The sequence below is a fragment of the Orycteropus afer genome, unplaced genomic scaffold (assembly GCF_000298275.1).
Source record: "Orycteropus afer afer isolate SDZICR_OR568_19922 unplaced genomic scaffold, OryAfe1.0 scaffold00046, whole genome shotgun sequence".
NCBI classification, from domain to species: Eukaryota; Metazoa; Chordata; class Mammalia; order Tubulidentata; family Orycteropodidae; genus Orycteropus; species Orycteropus afer.
In genome coordinates, this window is record NW_006921633.1 from 1,863,795 (window position 1) to 1,881,715 (window position 17,921).

A 17,921-nucleotide genomic window follows, 5' to 3' on the forward strand; every position below is an offset into this window, starting at 1 on the left:
GCGATGATGGGCTCAAGTACGGCAGGGATTGTGGGGCTGGCGCGGGATCGGGCAGTGTTTCGTTCTGCTGTGCATGGGGTCACTATGAGTCGGAAACGACTCGATGGCACTTAACAACAACAACAGACCATATGCTAGGTCATGAAACAAGTCTGGACAAGTTTTAAAAGACTGAAATGATACAAATTGTTTTCTCTGTCCACAAAGGCATGATACCAGAAATTAATAATATAATAAAAAACAGAAAACACATAAATACAAGGAAACTACATAACAAACTATTAAACAACTGATCAAGGAAGAAACCAAGAATGAAATAAAAAAGTATGTATAGACAAATGGAAAATGAAGACACAACATATCTATGATACAGAGTGAAGGTAGTCATCAAAAGGAAATTTGTAGCACTAAATACCCATATCAAAAAAGGAGGAAAGGTCTCTATAGTCTAACTCTACAACTTGAAGAACCTGAATAAGAAGAGTAACTCCAGACCTCCCAGAAGAAAGGAAATAAAAAAACTTAATGCAGAAATAAACAAAATAAAGAATTGAAGAACAATAGAAAAAATCAATAAAACCAAAAGTTGATTGTTGAAAAGATTTAAAGTGATAGATCTTTAGTCTTACAAAGAAAAAAAGTGACAGGATGTAAATAACCAAAATAAATGAAATTGGAGATACTACAACAGATGCCACAGAAATAAAAAGGACTATAACAGAATACTATGAAAAGGTGAATGCCAACCAATTTGAAAACTTAAATGGATAAATTCCCAGAAACATATAACCTACCTAAACCAGCACAAAAAAGAAGTAGAAAATCTCAATAGATTCATAACAATAAAATAGATTGAATCAGTAATCAAATATTTCTGTACAATAACAAAAAAGCCTCAAGACAGACAGCTTCATCAGAGAATTCTATCAAACATTCAGAGAAGAACTGACACCAATCTACTCAAACACTTCCAAAATATAAAAGTACCAAAGCCAAAGACATCACAAGAAAACTGCAAGCCTATATCCCTCATGAATATAGATGTAAAAATTATCAACAAAATACTAGTGAACAGAATCCAACAACATATTAATTATTTACTATGACAAAGTAGGATTTATTCCAAGAATGCAAGAATGGTTCAACACTGAAAAATCAATGTAACACATCACATTAATAGAACAGAAAAAAAGAACCACATGATCATCTCAATACACGTATTTGATATAACCAAACACCCTTTCCTGATAAAAATTCTCAACAAGATAGTAATAGAAAGGAAAGTCCTCAACACATTTAAGGGCATCTATGAAAAAGCAATAACCAATGTCATATGCAATAAAGAAAGCCTGAGAGCCTTCCCACTGAAAACAGGAATGAGACAAGGATGCCTGCTGACCACTCTATTCAATATCATATTGGAAGGTGTAGTCAGAGCAATACGGCAAGAAAAAGAAACGAAATGTGTCTAAATTTGAAAGACAAAAATAAAACTATATTTGCAGATGACATGATCCTATATACAGAAAATTCCAAAGAATTCACAAGAAACTTTCAACAACTAATAGAGGCAAAGTTGCAAGATCAACACACATAAAGCAAGGAGAAATCTGAAAAGGAAATCAAGAAACAATTCCATTTACATTCGCAACTACCGGAATACCTAGGAATAAACGTGACTAACAATGTAAAGGATTTATACAATGAAAACAAAAAAAATATGGTGGCAAGAGATTAACACAGACCTAAGTAAGTGGAAAGATATTTTGTGCTTATGGAATGGAAGACTTGAAATTGTGAAAATGTCATATTACCCAAAGTGATTGAAAGGTCAGCAATTCTGACCAAAATTCCAAGAGAATTGGGAAAACAAATGCTCAATTGTAAGAGCTACAAATAGCCAAAACAAATGTGAAAAGGGAAGTTGGTGGCCTCACAATTCCTGATATCAAAACATACTGTACAGTCACAGTGATCAAAACAGGCTACCATTGGTTTAACAATAAACATTGGTTTAATGATAAGACACACAGACAAATGGAACAGAATTGAGAATCCACCAATAAATCCATACATCTGTGGTCAGCTGATTTTGACAAAAGTGTTAGTAAGTCCATTCAGTGGAGAAAGGAACAGTCTCTTCAATAAGTATTAGTGGGAAAAAATGGACTTCTACATATAGACAAATGACAAAAGATTCATACCTCACACCTCACACAAAAACTCTTTGAAAATGGAACAAGGACTTAAAACCATAAAGTTCCTTGAAGGAAACACAGGGATGAAGCCATGGGACCTAATTTTTTTTTTAAACTTTTTATTGGGATTTGGGTACAATTTTATGAAGCAGAGTCATTTTACATTCAACAATCCACGTAAATTTTGTTTTGTGACAAGGATTACATTCCCCACAATGTAACAGCTGTCCTCCTACCTCCTCTCTGTCATTACCCCTTCCCTGTGTCCTTCTTTCCTATGCATTCCTGCGTGCCTTTCTTCCTATAAAAATGCTGCCATTCTGATCTTTCATAGTTGACTGTTCTAAGGATTGCATCTCCCTGATGTAGTTGTTGAGCTTGCAGGCCTACTGTTTGGCTAAAAGTGAGTCCGATTCCAGGCCTGAAGGGTGACTTGGGGCCATAATCTCAGGGGTTTCATCAGGCTCTATCTGATCAATAATCCTGGTCTTTCTTTTATTTTTGTATTTTGTTCCCCATTTTTTTTCTCACTCTATTCATAATCTTCAATTTTGATCCCTTTCTGAGTATCTGGCATTGGTAGCTGGGCCCCATCTAGTTTTTCTCCTCTCAGGGTCTGAGGTTCCCATGGTCCCTTGGACTGTTTCCATAAGTGTTTGATTTTCTTCACCATTCTTTGTTCCAGACGAGGAAAAACCAATAGTTACATCTCAGATGGTTGCTCACAAGCTTTTAAGACCCAGTTGCTACTCACCAAAGTAAGATGTAGAACAATGTTTTTGTGCCATATGTTGCACCAATCAAGCTTGATGTCCCCTGAGACCACAGGACCCAAATGTTCTTTAACGACAGATTATCAAAATCAACAACAAATACACAGATAGCAGTACTACTTATGTTCATCAAAAGACTTTATTAAAAAACCTCGGACAAAAATCATTAGGAGCCATATAGCTGAAAAAGGTCTAATAGCCAAAGTATATATAAAATGTCAACAACAACAAAAAGACAAATAACCCAATCAAAAAAATGGGCAAAGGCATGAACAGACACTTCACCAGAGAAGATGTTCAAGCAGCCAGCAAACACATGTAAAGATGCTCATCATAATTGGCCACTGGAGAAGTGCAAATCAAAACTATGATGAAATGCTATATCTCTCCTACTGGAATAGCAATGATTTAAAAAAATAATAATAATGATAACACATGTTGGAGAGGATGTGGGGAGATCAGAACCCTTATCCATTGCTGGTGGGGATGTAAAATGGTACAACCATTGTGGAGAAAAGTATGGGGAGTCTTCAAAAAACAAAAAACAGATCTACCGTATGACTCAGCAATTCCACTCCTAGGTATATAACCGACAGATCTAAAAGTAGTGATATGAATACCTGTGTTCACTGCATTATTATTCACAATAGCTGTAAGGTAGAAATAAACCAAGTGCTCACCAACAGATGAACAGATAAACAAAATGTGGAACAAATATACAAAGGTGTATTACTCAGATATAAAGAGAAATGAAGTCCTGCTACAACATGGATAAACCATGAAGACATTATGGCAAGTTAAATAAGTTGATCACAAAAGGACAAATATTGTATAAACTTACTTATATGAAAGATAAGAACAGAGATCCATGGTTATTAGTGCTTGCCAGGGAGCTCTGGTAGCACAGTGTGTAAGGCACCTGACTGCTAACCAGAAAGCTGGCGGTTCAAACGCACCAGCCACTCCTCGGAAGGAAGGTTGGGCAATCTACTTCCATAATGATACCACCTCAGAAACCCAAGAAGGGGTCACTATGAGTTGGGTCTGACTCAATGGCACATAACAACAACTAATGCTTACCAAGGCTGGGAGAGGGTGGAGGGAGAGAGGGAATCAATTTCTGGCAAGAAGTGAATTTTTGTCTGTGGTAATGGGAAAATTGGCATCAACTAAGGATAAAGTTACACAACTTGACAAATGTAACTGATACCACTATGTATACCAGAAAAAGGGCAAAATGGTAAATACAGTGTTACATAAAATTTTACAACAACAGCAAAACTAAAAAAAAAAAAAAAACCCTCACTGCTGTCAAGTCGGATCCGACTCCTAGCAACCACTCCTTCAGTTTCCAAGGCAGTATCACTACAGAAGTAGATTGCCCAATCTTCCTTCCGAGGAGTGGCTGATGGGTTTGAACTACCAGCCTTTTGGTTAGCAGTCAAATGCCTTAGGCACTACATGAACAGGGCTCCCTCAACAATAGCAGCAACCAAAAAAAAAAAAACAAACAAAAGAAAGAAAGCAGTTATTCATACCATTTATGTACAACTAAATACTGCATAAGGTGAGTTTTCTTTGTCTGAAGGTTTAGGGTCATGATTTCATGAGTTTGTCCTGTCAATTCACCTTACACTGTATTTAGAGTCTCTGTTCTATCTACTAGTTTAATGCATGGTGCATAGGTCTTGAAAGCTTGCTAGCAACCACCCAAGATACAACTGGTCTCTATTTGTCTGGAGCAAGAGAGGAAGAAGGAGGCCCAGGAACTGAAGAAGGAAATGGACTACAGGTCTAACTGTCTCCATAAACTACTAACTCCATGAGACAAGAACAACAGGATGGTGGCCAGCTACTATTACTGAATGTTTCCTTATGAAAAAGAGGAAAAATGTGGAACAAAAATTCAAATTCTTATAGAAACCACTCATTGGACCAATTGAGAATGGAGGAGTCACTGAAAGTACTGCCCTGAAATAACTTTAAGCCTTGAACTCAAACTATCCCATTAAGTCATTCTTAAATTAAACAAGAGTTTAGCTCAACTAGTAAATAATGTTTGCCTTGAGCTTTGTGCTCTTTTACAGAATTATGTATATGAGATCAAATTGACAACAATGACTTTAAAACACAGATAAGCGGTTCAGGGGACAGAGAAGTGAAGTTAATGGTGGGGAAACAATATGGATAGAGATAGCAAGAATGGTGATATAATGTAAAGAACGCAAGCAATATGACAGAACTACACACACAAAAAAGGTTGAATGGGTGTATGTTTTCTTACATATGTTTATACCAAAACAAAAAACCTACACATGAATGTTCACAGCAGCATCATTCACAATAGACCAAAAATAGAAACAAACCAAATGCCCATTAACTGATAAGTGGATAAATAAAATGTGGTCTATTCATACAATGGAATAATATTCAGCCATAAAGATAAATGAAGTCCTGATACCTGCTGCAACATGGATGAACCTTGAACACATTACACTAGTGGTCTTTCACTGGTCATAAAAGGCCACATATTGTTTGATTCCATTTATATGATTTATATGATGTCTAGAATAGGCAAATCCACAGAAACAGAAAATGGGTTAATGGTTAGCAGGAACTAATGGCAAGACAGAATGGGGAACCAAGTTCTATCCTTTGGAGTGGGCCCATGTGCAGTCACCATGATTCAGAGTCAACTACACAATAACTGGTAGTTTCATAGTGTTAACTATTGCTAAAAGTAAAATTAATAAGGAATTTCTTTGTTTTCTACCCATGGAAAATTATTCTTTCACTATGCATGGCACATAACAACAACAACATGCATGTTTATTAATCAAGAGTAATATAATTATATTACTAAGTACCACCCATATATGTGAATTTATTAAGTTAATTTACATGTTCTTGTTTTAATAATTTATTTGTAGTTTCCATTAAGTAAAAGGCAACCTGGACTATTTTTTCACCATGATCTCCTTACTTCAGTCATTGTAGCAAAAAATCTGTTCCAACAAAATGAGTTTAAAACAAGTATCGATGGAAGAAATCCAAGAAGGAACACATTTTCTAAGGACAACAAAGATTATTAGATGGTATATGATGAAATGCTAGTTATTGGGAATATTTCTTATACTTGGCATGTTACTTGCTCACTAAACATAATCATTTGCATTTTCCTATCAGCATATATGGAAATCAAACTTTATCAATTTAAGTTGTTTGAAATTTTAATAGACCCATGAACAAGTAAATTTTATTTAAAAATTGAATTCTAACATAGTGCAAAATGTTAAATGAATTCACAGTCATCACTGCAGTTCTAATTGCATGCTTTTTTCCAAAGATGAGAGAAGATTGTGCTAAATTATATGGAACAAACTAGTGTGCACTGTTTAAGCCATCCATTAACTGCCAGTCAAACTAATAACAGCAATCTCTTTCCTAATTTTCCTGGTGCAGCTGTTTATAGAATATCCTGGGCGTGTTCACTTCAATAGATATATAATAATGCAGACAGCCACAAACGAAAGCTCTATCTTTTTGTTTTCAAAATTTCCTGTAGACTAGATTTTTTTTCACTTTACAGATTCATCTACTCTCTTAATTTGCTTTAAATAATTAGTAAATAAATTTAATCCCTATGTTATAGTTTTAAGTTTAAAATCTGCACCCTGATGTTCAAATTCCATGAAAAACAACCTCCCAACTTGGGGAAGAAAACAAAATCCTTTGTTCTTTTTAAAGTGAAAAATAAAAAATCTAGTCACTTCTTTGCATGTGGTCCACCAAGGAATGCCTAGGTGACATTTATACTGACTTTTCTGTAATGATCTTTGAAAGTTAAATAAATATAATTGCATCAGTACTAAGTAATTCTGAATATTTACTCTTATTAAGTACATTATTCAGGCATTTCTATTAATCAACACAAAAGATATACACTCAAAATCAGGGTTTTCTTTCTTTTTTTGTGATAATGTATGTAAATAACTCAGTTTTTTTTTTTTTTTAACAATAATTTTAAAGGAGCAAAACTTACTGATTTATGTCAGTGGACTCCAGATTTAAAAGAATTCAAAAAGGAAAAATTAAGGAGAGCTCAATTTGCCAGGAAAGGACATTATTTTATAAAACAAAGGATATTTTAAAACGAGAGTGACAGAAGAACATAAATCCAAAATTAAAGGGCATCCTTTAATTTTAAAAGTTTAGGATGGAAAACCTTATGGCAGTCTTATTTTGACAAATACTGGTGAAGTCTTTGACGCAGGCTAGCACCTAGGAATCACAAATACATATATATATATATTCCACAAGCCTAAAAATATTTTGGGTAATTTTTGTGGCTGTATTAACTCAATGAGTCTTAAAAATCAGCAACTTACAGTTCCTGCCTAAGCCTTCTTATCTTGGCCTTAGCATCTGCTAGTTCCACTGACAGATGCTGTCGACTTTCTGTTCTCTTCATGCCTGGAGAACCACAGGGTGACTGTGCAGATGATGAGGCATGGGGTAGAAAATGAAGACCATCTCGCTCTTCAGAGAGTTCTATTATAGTCTAGAGAATTACAGAAATAAACACAGAATCACTCTTAGTATTCTACATATTGGAGAACTAAATAGAGCAACACTGTTCACTAGATCTAGAATTCTACTACAATACCCAAATAATTAATTGGCCAAAAATGTCTTACCTCTATCATATTTAGCTATCATTTTAAAACATTTCATCCCATAGTTCATGGATAAGCTTAGTAAATAACACTGGAACAAGATTTAATACTTTTTTCCTTCTTAATTTATTAACAAAACAATCAACTGTGACAACTACATCAGAAAGCAAATACTGGAAAGGCATAAAAAACTTATTAATACAGGAAACAAATAAATCCAACAGCACTTAAGAGTAATTTGTCTAAAAACTGTGCTGACCACTATCGTAGCCAGTAGCAATAGTGGCCATTTAAACATTTTCTTATTCGCACTAGCCACATTTTAAGTGCTAGTGGCTAGTGGCCACCATATTAGACAGCTTGCAAATACTATCTTCCCATCATCAAAGAACTGGACAGTGTTGCTAGAATCATAAACAGGAGTATCAAAGGGATCTACTGAGGACCTTAGAGGGACCTCAGAGATCCAGTCCAATTGCTTAGTTCTGCAGGTAAGGTAAAGGGGATACAGAAGATTTGTTTATGATCACTTGACTAGTTAATAGCATCTCAAGATTCCAGGCTAGCCTCTTCACTCCATATCTTATGCTCTCTCTCCTACAACACCAGTTCCAATATGTTTCCCATATCAAACCACTTACAAATAAGTGGTTTCCTTTATTCCTTCCTCCTGAAACTCTCCATGGAGCTCAAACCTTTCTCGTTTTCCTACACTTAAACTTTAAAGGCTATTTAATCCATATACACCTCACCTAATCATATTCCTCCATCCCCTAATTTTCCATTTCCTATTGATTAATTCTATTATTCTAAACCAATTTCTCAGCTTCTCTTTAATTCTTTTCAGGCAAATAGAAATTGTCTTCTCCTATTGCAATTTCAAATGTCCTATTATGCCAGACAGAATGGATGGGGTTACAACTTTGGGACTGGAAACTCATCATCCTTGCTCTGCAACTCATCAGCAAGATTTTTACTGCCTTCACTGTATCATTACTTTTTTTGTTTGTTTGTTTGTTTAAATCTACCCACCAGCCTTTCTTTATCATTGGGATATATGTCAGCAATTCTATCAATGGTCTGCCTATCTTCCTGCCTGCAACTATTTGACAGATTTCAATGTTGTGGGTTTTTTTTTTTTTTTTGCAGTGTTCTCTCCCCTCCCCTCCCACTGCTGGCAACCAACAAAGAAAGTTTCCCTCCATATATAAACCTTTCCTTGACCATTCACAACAATGAACTAATACTATATTTGTCCTTCTGTGATTGACTTATGTCATTCAGCATAATGTCCTCCAAGTTCATCCATATTATGCAGTGTTTTGCAGACTCTGCATTATTCTTTAGTGCTGCATAGCATTCCATTATGTGTATGTACCATAGTTTGGTCATCCACTCTTCTGCTATAAATCTTAGAGATAAGTCCCTTGCCAGATATGTAATTATCGACAAATATGAATTTGTTGTCATTTTTGTTAATTTTTTTTTTTTGTGGTATTGATCTCTTTGTTTCACATAATTTTCCAGGCTGAGCTCATTTGGTTTATGAATCGTGTTATCACTTCCTTCATTGCTATTGTTTTAGTATTGCTGAATATTTATGCTCACCCTCTTTTTTGATGTGAAGGTTTATCATTTTTCTTTGAGGTTACTCTGTGATTTACAATTTTCTTCCCAAGTTTAGAAAAGTCCATTCTATCTTGTAGTTATCTTGACTTCCCCACCATTTAGAAGTTCTGTAAAGACAAAGTTTTTTTCCCTCTTTTTGGTTTGTAGTTGTCCTCATTTGTCAATAGATGTCTCTGGTTCCTTGTTTACAATCTTGTAGGCTTATTTACTTCGGATACTTCGATAGCTGGCTTGGTTTCTGGGTTATAGTATCATGTGTTGTTGTTGGCTGTTGTTGCTTCTCTGTCCAAAGAGCTCCCTTTAGCATCTCTTGTAAGGCTGGTCTGATTTTAACAAACTCCCTTAATTTCTGCTTATCTGGAAATGTTCTAATTTCACCATCATATATGAGAAACAATTTTCCTGGGTACATAATACTTGGTTGGAAATTTTTCTTTTTCAGCATTTTATATATACCATCCCATTGTCTTTTTGCCTGCATGGTTTCTGTCAAGAAATCCGATCTTAGTCTTCAATAAGACTAAGTTTCAACAAAGCTTTGTTTTGTTTGTATGTTGCCCCTTGTAGGTAACTTCGTTTTTCCCATGCTGCTCTCATGATTCTTTCTTTGTCTTTGGTTTTGGTAAGTTTGATGATGATATGTCTGGGTGATTTTCTTTTGGGGTCTATCCTGTTTGGGGTTCGTTGAACTTCTTGAATGGATATATTCTCATGTATCATACCAGCGAAATTCTCTTCCAACAAACCTTCAACAATTTTCTCTGTGGTTTTATTTTTTTCTTCCTGTTCTAGAATTCTGATTACATGTAGGTTATTCCTTTTGATGGTATCCCACATGAACCTTAGGCTTTCTTTATTTTATTTTCATGTTTTTTTCTGATTTATCCCTTTCCAAGGACATGTTCAGGCGTTTGCCTTCAATCTCACTAATCTGTCTTCCATTGATTCAATTCTGCTCCTTTGCCCATTCAATGTCTTATCTATTTCTGAAAATTTAGTATTAATCTTCTGGATTTCCGTCTGTAGATTTGTATCATTTCTAATTTTTCATTTATTTTGTCATTTTGTTCTTGTATTGTCTTTCAAAATTGTTCTAGGGTTTTCTCTGTGTTTTCCTTGATCTGTCTCTCAATTCATTGAAGATACATAAATATAATTCTGTTGAATTACTTATCAGGGAGTTCTAATGCTGTATCTTCCTCAGGGATGTATTTTGGGTCTGTATCCTGGTCCCTTGTTTCTCCTGTTTTACCTTGCTTCTTTGTGTGGACTGTGATGTTCTGTTGTCTCCGAGGCATTGTGATGTTTTTGTGTTTATATTTAATTGGTGACTGTATGTTGGAGTGACTTGTCCATGATTTTCATTTTCTTTGTTTTGTTTGTATGTTATCTACGCAAGCAGGGTACTGTGCTCCTCCATTCGCTGGTTGACAGCACTTATACGCTCACCACCTGTCTCCTTTCCTGTTGTCAGCTGCGCTTATGTCCCTGCTGACCTTGGCAAACAGAGCCTATTCTTAGGTCCCTGGAATCCGAATGAGAATGCTATCACTTTAAAATCCAAAATGGTTGCCACTTGTAAAGATTCAAAATGGCTGTGCTCTCAGTCACTTTAAATATCCAAAGTGGCCACCCCTTGTAAACATTCAAAATGGCTGCACTCTCCGGACAGAGGAAAGTCAACAGCTCAGGTTGTCTCCCTCCTTGTTGTTTCCCTTCCCAGTTATAGGCAACCAGCGCAGTCATCCCTGCAGCCCTTGGTGACCAGGGTTGATCTGTAGGTCAATTCTCAGGTCCTAACACCACTTGGAAATATTCAGGCTGTTGGTCCCATCGGAGTAGCTGACAGTCTGCAGCTCCGACCGTCTCTGTACTCACTGTTTTCGTTCACGTTTTTCCACTAGTTGGTGCCTAATCCACTTCTGCATAGTTCTTTTCAAAGCTCAGGACTCCAGGATTATCTTCTATATCTCTGTCAATTGGTTTTTCTTTTCTTTGTTGCAGAGGGTCTGTGTCACTTGTTTGCCTATTCCTCCATCTGACCAGAAGTCCTGTTTCACAGATTTCAGTATGCATGTTGGTAAGCCATAAAATGTGACTTTTCAGTTCCTTTTCTCTGCACAACTTTACCTCAACTCCATATTAAGTGCACACTGGTTTCTCCAGGAGAACTACCAACTCCTCTCTTGTTCCATGCTTCCCTTGATATCTTTACACCCATGCTACCATACCTACTGACTCTATTTTTACCCATGCCTGAACGTTTAATCATTCAATTCCTCTCCTTTTTCACCCAGTCAATTATTCCCAACTACTCTGGAGTTCCTTTTCAGCCCGGAACCACAATTAGTCCCTTAAATGTCACCCTCACTTTTAATTTAACACTGCCATGCACTGACTATGGCTCACTCTTTAGTAAGAAGAAAAGGGAACTATCATTTATAGACCTTTTAGCTAGGGAATTTTCCAACACAATCTCATTTAATACTATATCTACAACAGATGTGTTTTATCTATTTTAGATATAAGGAAACTGAAGTTCATATTGATTAAATAAAAATCATGTAACCAGTAACAGAGCCAGAATTCAAATTCAAATTCAAGTATGACTCTAAAACTATGTCATGCTCTTCAGTTTATTCCTGCTCTACAAGAGAAACAAAAATTACATATCCTTACTAAACTTTTGCCATCCATTTTCAATAAAGTTCTTTCAACTGTGCACCAACCTTTTTATTGAAACCTTGCTGATTTCCTGGTAAATTTTCCATGATGACTATTGTTGACATATTCCCTTTCTCTACTTAGGCATCCAAGTACAAACTGCTATCCTGTTACAAATGATCTCTCCTCCAACTTGCCAAAAAAACAAAACCACCTGGGATTAACTTCTCTACTATAATACATTTTTTTTTTGCTCCCAAAACATACTCAATTTTTAACCTAACATTTTCCATTTCTTTCTTCCATTTCTTTCATTTCTTTGGCTTTTTTCTCTCACTAACTTGAAAAAAATAAACTCACACTTCCCTCTGGCAATCTGCCTATTTCCTTCTCTTTCACTGTCCTTCTTGAATAGTAGTTTATTATGTCGATGGACACATTAGGAGCTCTGGTGGCATAGTGCCTAAGGCATCTGACTGCTAACAAGAAGGCTGGTGGTTCAAACCCTTCCTCCTTGGAAGGAAGATTGGGCAACCTACTGCTGTAGTGATACCGCCTCAGAAACCTAAGGAAGGGTGTCTATGAGTGGGACCAACTCAACGGCAGTGAGTTTTTTTTCTTTTTTAATGGACACGTTACATTTTAACACTTACCCCAACTTCCCTGTCTCGGTCAATAGTGTCAACAATCTCCATAGTAATCCAGGATCTATCTCCTTGGACTCAACTTTTATTTATTTTCTTACTGTTCCCCAATTATCTTTTACCTTGCCTTCTAGCATCTCTTATACTCCCTCCTGAACCTAGATCTTCACTACCTTATACTTTCATTACTCTACCAGTGGTCAGTCTAGCTGATTCTCAAGTTTACTTTCTTTTCTTCAGTCCATTCTGCCTACCATTATTAGACTCATCTTCCTTAAACACCATTCATATCTATTCTTGGCTAAAAATTATTTAATAGTTTTGTATTTCCTATTATATCAGACCTAAACTTCTTTGCCAAGTTTTCAAGACTTTCTATCAGCTGTACTACTTGCCTAATCAACTGTCTATTCTAGTAGTAAGTCAAAAGATACTACAACATAGTGAATGTAATTTATGTCACTGAATTGTACACTTAAAAAAAATGGTTAGTATTGCAAACTTTTTGCTATATATATTTTACTACATGTTCTGGTTACCTAGTGTCGCTCTGATAGGAAATATACCACAAATGGGATGGCCTTAATAAACAAGAGTTTATTCTCTTACAGTTTGGAGGTTTTAAGTCCAAGTTGAAAGCGCTAGGCTCTAGGGTCTGGGTGAAAGCCCCTCAACCTTGGGGTCCAGCTCTGCCTCCTGCTCCGCCTCCTGCTCCAGGCCCACTGGAGCTAGAGGCATTTCTTCACTCAGACAGGTGCTGGCTGCTGAGGCCGACAAACCCCAAGGTTGACAAGTAAAAAGGCACAGTCTCGATGTTACCAAACAACATGGCAGGCCATTAATTTAAGTTCATTGTAAGTCCCAAGGTCGGCAGAGCATGGCAGGCTGCTGAACAATGATGCAGCTACATGCAGGGTCCAAGCATGCCATAAGCTCGAGACCATCCCCAAGGCTTCTGCTTATATACAGGAAGCAGACCACATTCCCTAAGGCAGCTACTCAGCTGCTCACAGTAGATTCTACTATGGAGTTGATTACCAGTCTCATCATGGGGAATACTACATCCAGTTGCCCAGCCACTCAACCAGGCCCAGCCAAGCTGATGCACAGACTGAACTACCACACCACAATAAAAAGAAAGATAACTATAGATGCCTAAGTATAAGGTAAATCTAATGAGAAAATTAAACTGAAGTGTTTAGGCTAACTTTTAGAGCTATAGACATGAAATAGTCAACTGTCTACATATAATACCCAAATCATTAATTTAGTTAACATACAAACATTTTAAAATATATTATATAAAATATATTAATTTAGAAACCTTTTCATTCCATGAAACAATTTTCATCATATGCTTGTTACACATTAATCATCATCATCTCTTTTTAGTCATTTAAGTTTTCTAGAATATCCATCTCACTTCACAATCATTTGAGATATAGCAGCTCCTAGAAGTGTTATCTCAAGCTTTAAGCATCCAGTGGTGTGACTTTAGGACAGCTGATTTTCTCTTTTTTTTTTCTCGATATTAGAGGTGCAAATACAATTTCATTCTATTGGAGGTGCACATCCTTCATCTTCACAATATAATGACTTAAGATACTTGTAAAAATGATTTCTGACACATAAATCATGAGGTAATATACCCAAGAATAATACCTTAAACTGCGTTAAATTTCTTTACCTTTTTTTTTTTTTACTGAAAACATCATGTCTTGTCTATAAACATGCAAAACTAGCATTAACTGAATTAGTTTTAGATTGAAAACATTCCGACAGACATGGCGTCGCCATGAGTTGGAATCAGCTCCATGGCCAAAGGCTTGGTTTTGTTATTGGTTTATAGCAGAACTGCTGCAGTGCTAAGTGATCATTTGAGATCTGTGATCACAAATCAGTTCTATTAACATGGTTGTGTGACTCTCCTCCAGCAACATTCATTCCCTGAGTTTACCGTATTTACTTCTTCTCTATGCTTTTACCAATCTTTGCTTCTCACTCTTAACTCCCATTGTATCACTCAGGATGTACATACAATATGATGACTTCCATTGGAATAGAGATTTCTGTCTTTTTCTTTTCCTTACTGAATGTATACTACAACAGAATCTGCCACATGATAAGTATTTAATAAATATTTGTTTCATGTGCAAATTAGCGTTGAATTTACATGCTAGCTCATATTTTCACTGGCAAGTAATTATGATTTTTAAAAAATAAACCAGATATAATCTTTCTTATTCCTTTTTTGTATCTCTTATTTACCTGTTGTTATTAACTGCCATCAAGTCAATTCCGACTCAGGAGGACCTAAATACTCAGAGTAGAACTGCTATACAGAGTTTTCAAGTCTGTTACCTTATGGAAAAAGATCACCAGGCCTGTCTTCCAAGGCGTCTCTGGGTGGGTATGACTTGCCAACCTTTCAGCTAGTAGTTGAGTGCATACTGTTTGAGCAATTCAGGGACTCCTCATCTTACCCAGTATAGTATTAAACACAAAAAAGAGGTTCTCAAAAATATTCAACTACAGGAAATGGAAAAAGAAAAGCATATAGGAAAAGCACAGAAGGCAGAAAATACATTTCAACTTAGATGGTGAAATGGAGACATCAAGAGATTTCAAACTATTGAATGGGAACTTAAACTGTTGTGTAAAAACCTTCATTGAAAACACACTGTTGTTTAAAAAAATGATAACAATGGTAAAGAAAAACAACAGAGAGATCTTCCAGATGCCAATGAACACAATGCATGCATGTGTACACACACATATAAGTACAGGCTTCAAAATACAGAAATGAAAAGAAAAAAAAAGAAAGAAAACTGTTCCAAGAGTTAAGAATTCCATTAAAGATTATTTAGACATTTTGATTTTTCTCTAATGGTGGTAGTTTCTTGAGTTCAAGGCCTCCCATACATCTTAAAAAAAACTTGACAGAAAATGTCAGTAAAGCACAACTTAACTTTATGAGCCCTCTCTTGCCTTCCTATCCAATATTCTACTAGCAGTTGCAAGTAACATCTTCCTTCTTTAAATTCCTATATTATTTCAATATATTTCTCTTTTGGTACTTACAACTTTCAAAATTTTATGATAGCAAATTATTTTATTAAAATAACTTCTCTATTGCTGTTGTTGTTATGTGCCATCGAGGTGGACCTGACTCACAGCAACCCCTCCATGGGTTTCCGAGGCAGTATCACTACGGAAGCAGATTGCCCCATCTTCCTTCCAAGGAGTGGCCAGTGGGTTTAGACTGCAACAAATGTGGTTCTTTTTTGAAATAGTTTGTCAGTTTTTAGTTACCATGTAATCTAGAGGAAGATCTTCTAAAAAGTGTTTGTTAATATATGTTGAAGAATGAACACAAAAAGATACATCACAGTTAAGAAAAAAACTCATGTTATCTAATAATTCTACTTACAGACTCATTATTAAGGAAAAGAATCAGAGATACATTCAGCATAATCAAAGATTTAGGAAAAGATACTGTAATGGAAGGAACATAAGCACTAGAGTTAGATCCAGCAAGTTATTAAACTTTTCTGAGCTTGAGTATCTTCATCTATAAAATGGGCCATCTCCATATTTAATAAAATAATATGTATTAAAATCACAGCACAAAGCCTAGCATAAAATAACTATGACAATGAAGAGACCTTAAACTCATTAAACATCTCCTATTTGACTTTTAGTGAAAGGAAAGGAGTGAAGAAATACTTGTTCCATAGCAATAAGAATAAAAAATACAAGGGAAATTAAAGGCAGAGTGAGCAAATTGTATTTTATCAAATTGGAAAAAAAAAAAAAAAGCTAAAGAGAATATCTAAATAAGATTGTTTCAATTCAATTAAAAAGACACAGAATTATTATGTTTACATACTGTTTTTACATTTGTATAATTTTTTCACAATTTACTTTGTCTAATTAGTCTACTGGTGACTCAAATTTGAAAGGAAAAAAAAAAAAAAAAAACTTCCCAGAAAACTGGATTTAAACCAGCTAGTAACTTGTTCCCAAATACCTGAGACAGAAGAATATGACCACTTTTTTTTTTTTACTTGTTAGAAAAACAGATTTCAAATAAAATACTTAATTAGTAGAACAGATTTTAAAAGGTTTTTCAAATAGTCATTCTACAGTGTTTTGTATTTCTTTGCTTTTGAAACAAAGTTGTTCACAACTCTGCTATCACAGTGCCTAAGGCACCTGACTGCTAACCAGAAAGCTGGCGGTTCAAACCCACCAGCCACTCCTCGGAAGGAAGGTTGGGCAATCTACTTCCATAGTGATACTGCCTCAGCAACCCAAGGAGGGGTCGCTATGAGTCGGGTCCGACTTGACGGCACATAACAACAATTTCTGCCATATTAATGACTTCATGATGACAAGTTAGATAAAACAATTTATATATATCTGTCATGGTTCAAACCCACCAACTGTCTCTGCGAGAGAAAAGACCTGGTGATCTGCTCCTATAAAGACTAAAGCCTGGAAACCTTGTGGGACAGTTCTACTCGTCATGTAGGGTCACTATGAGTCTGACTCAACTTGACAGAACACAACATCTATAAGTCATATGAGAACAAAGTATGGATTTTCAGAATTAATTCCTTAGGCGTTATAGGGTATCTTACTGCAATACCTTTTACAACTCGACATACAACTTACTATATGAAGGAATGTTCTAGAAAATGGGTAAAAGAAAGAAAAGGCATTAACATAAAAAGAATATATAGTATATGGTGTAAAAAATCAGACTGAAAATGAAATGCTCTAAGCATTTCAGGATAAATTTGGTACATACTAGGGATGCAGAGGTGGACTACCCAATAAGCAAGGTAAAAGGATTACTTGTATTTACTAATCTGTAACAAATAGGGACTGTAAGTTTGAAAAAAGGCTTTGATTTTGTAGGAAGATTTCATGGGATTGGGAGACAGATGTCAGTCATCTTTAGAAGCAGAATCTTTGAAAAAAATGAAATTGTTCACTACAGATTAATAAGGAGCTCTAGTGGCACAGTGATGAGGTGATCTACTTCTGCAAAGATTTACAGCCTTAGAAACCCAACGGGGGTCACTCTAAGTTGAAATCGACCTGATGGCAGTGGTTACAGATAGTAAGAAAGTACAAGGAAGACTGTGCTTACCTTGCTTATGGGGTAAAGTGCCCCTAGAGGGATTTTTTCAATTTACTATCTTCTCCTTCTACACTCCCCTGGTCTTTATTTTTCAGTTATTGCTTTACAATGTTTATTTATTCCCTCTACTTTCTTCTCTTTCAGTCACTGAGGAAATGCTAAAATTTTCTACCAGACTGAATGTATTT

General features: G+C 35.7%; 1 protein-coding gene across 1 annotated transcript in view; it reads right to left on the reverse strand.

Moving 5' to 3' along the window:
* Positions 1-17,921, reverse strand: part of CCDC88A (coiled-coil domain containing 88A) — a 185,109-nt gene that overhangs the window by 89,529 nt on the left and 77,659 nt on the right. Inside the window, exon 8 of the mRNA XM_007938006.2 lies at positions 7,360-7,532. Within this exon, the coding sequence (XP_007936197.1) occupies positions 7,360-7,532 (173 nt within the window). The remainder of the gene's footprint in view (positions 1-7,359; positions 7,533-17,921) is intronic.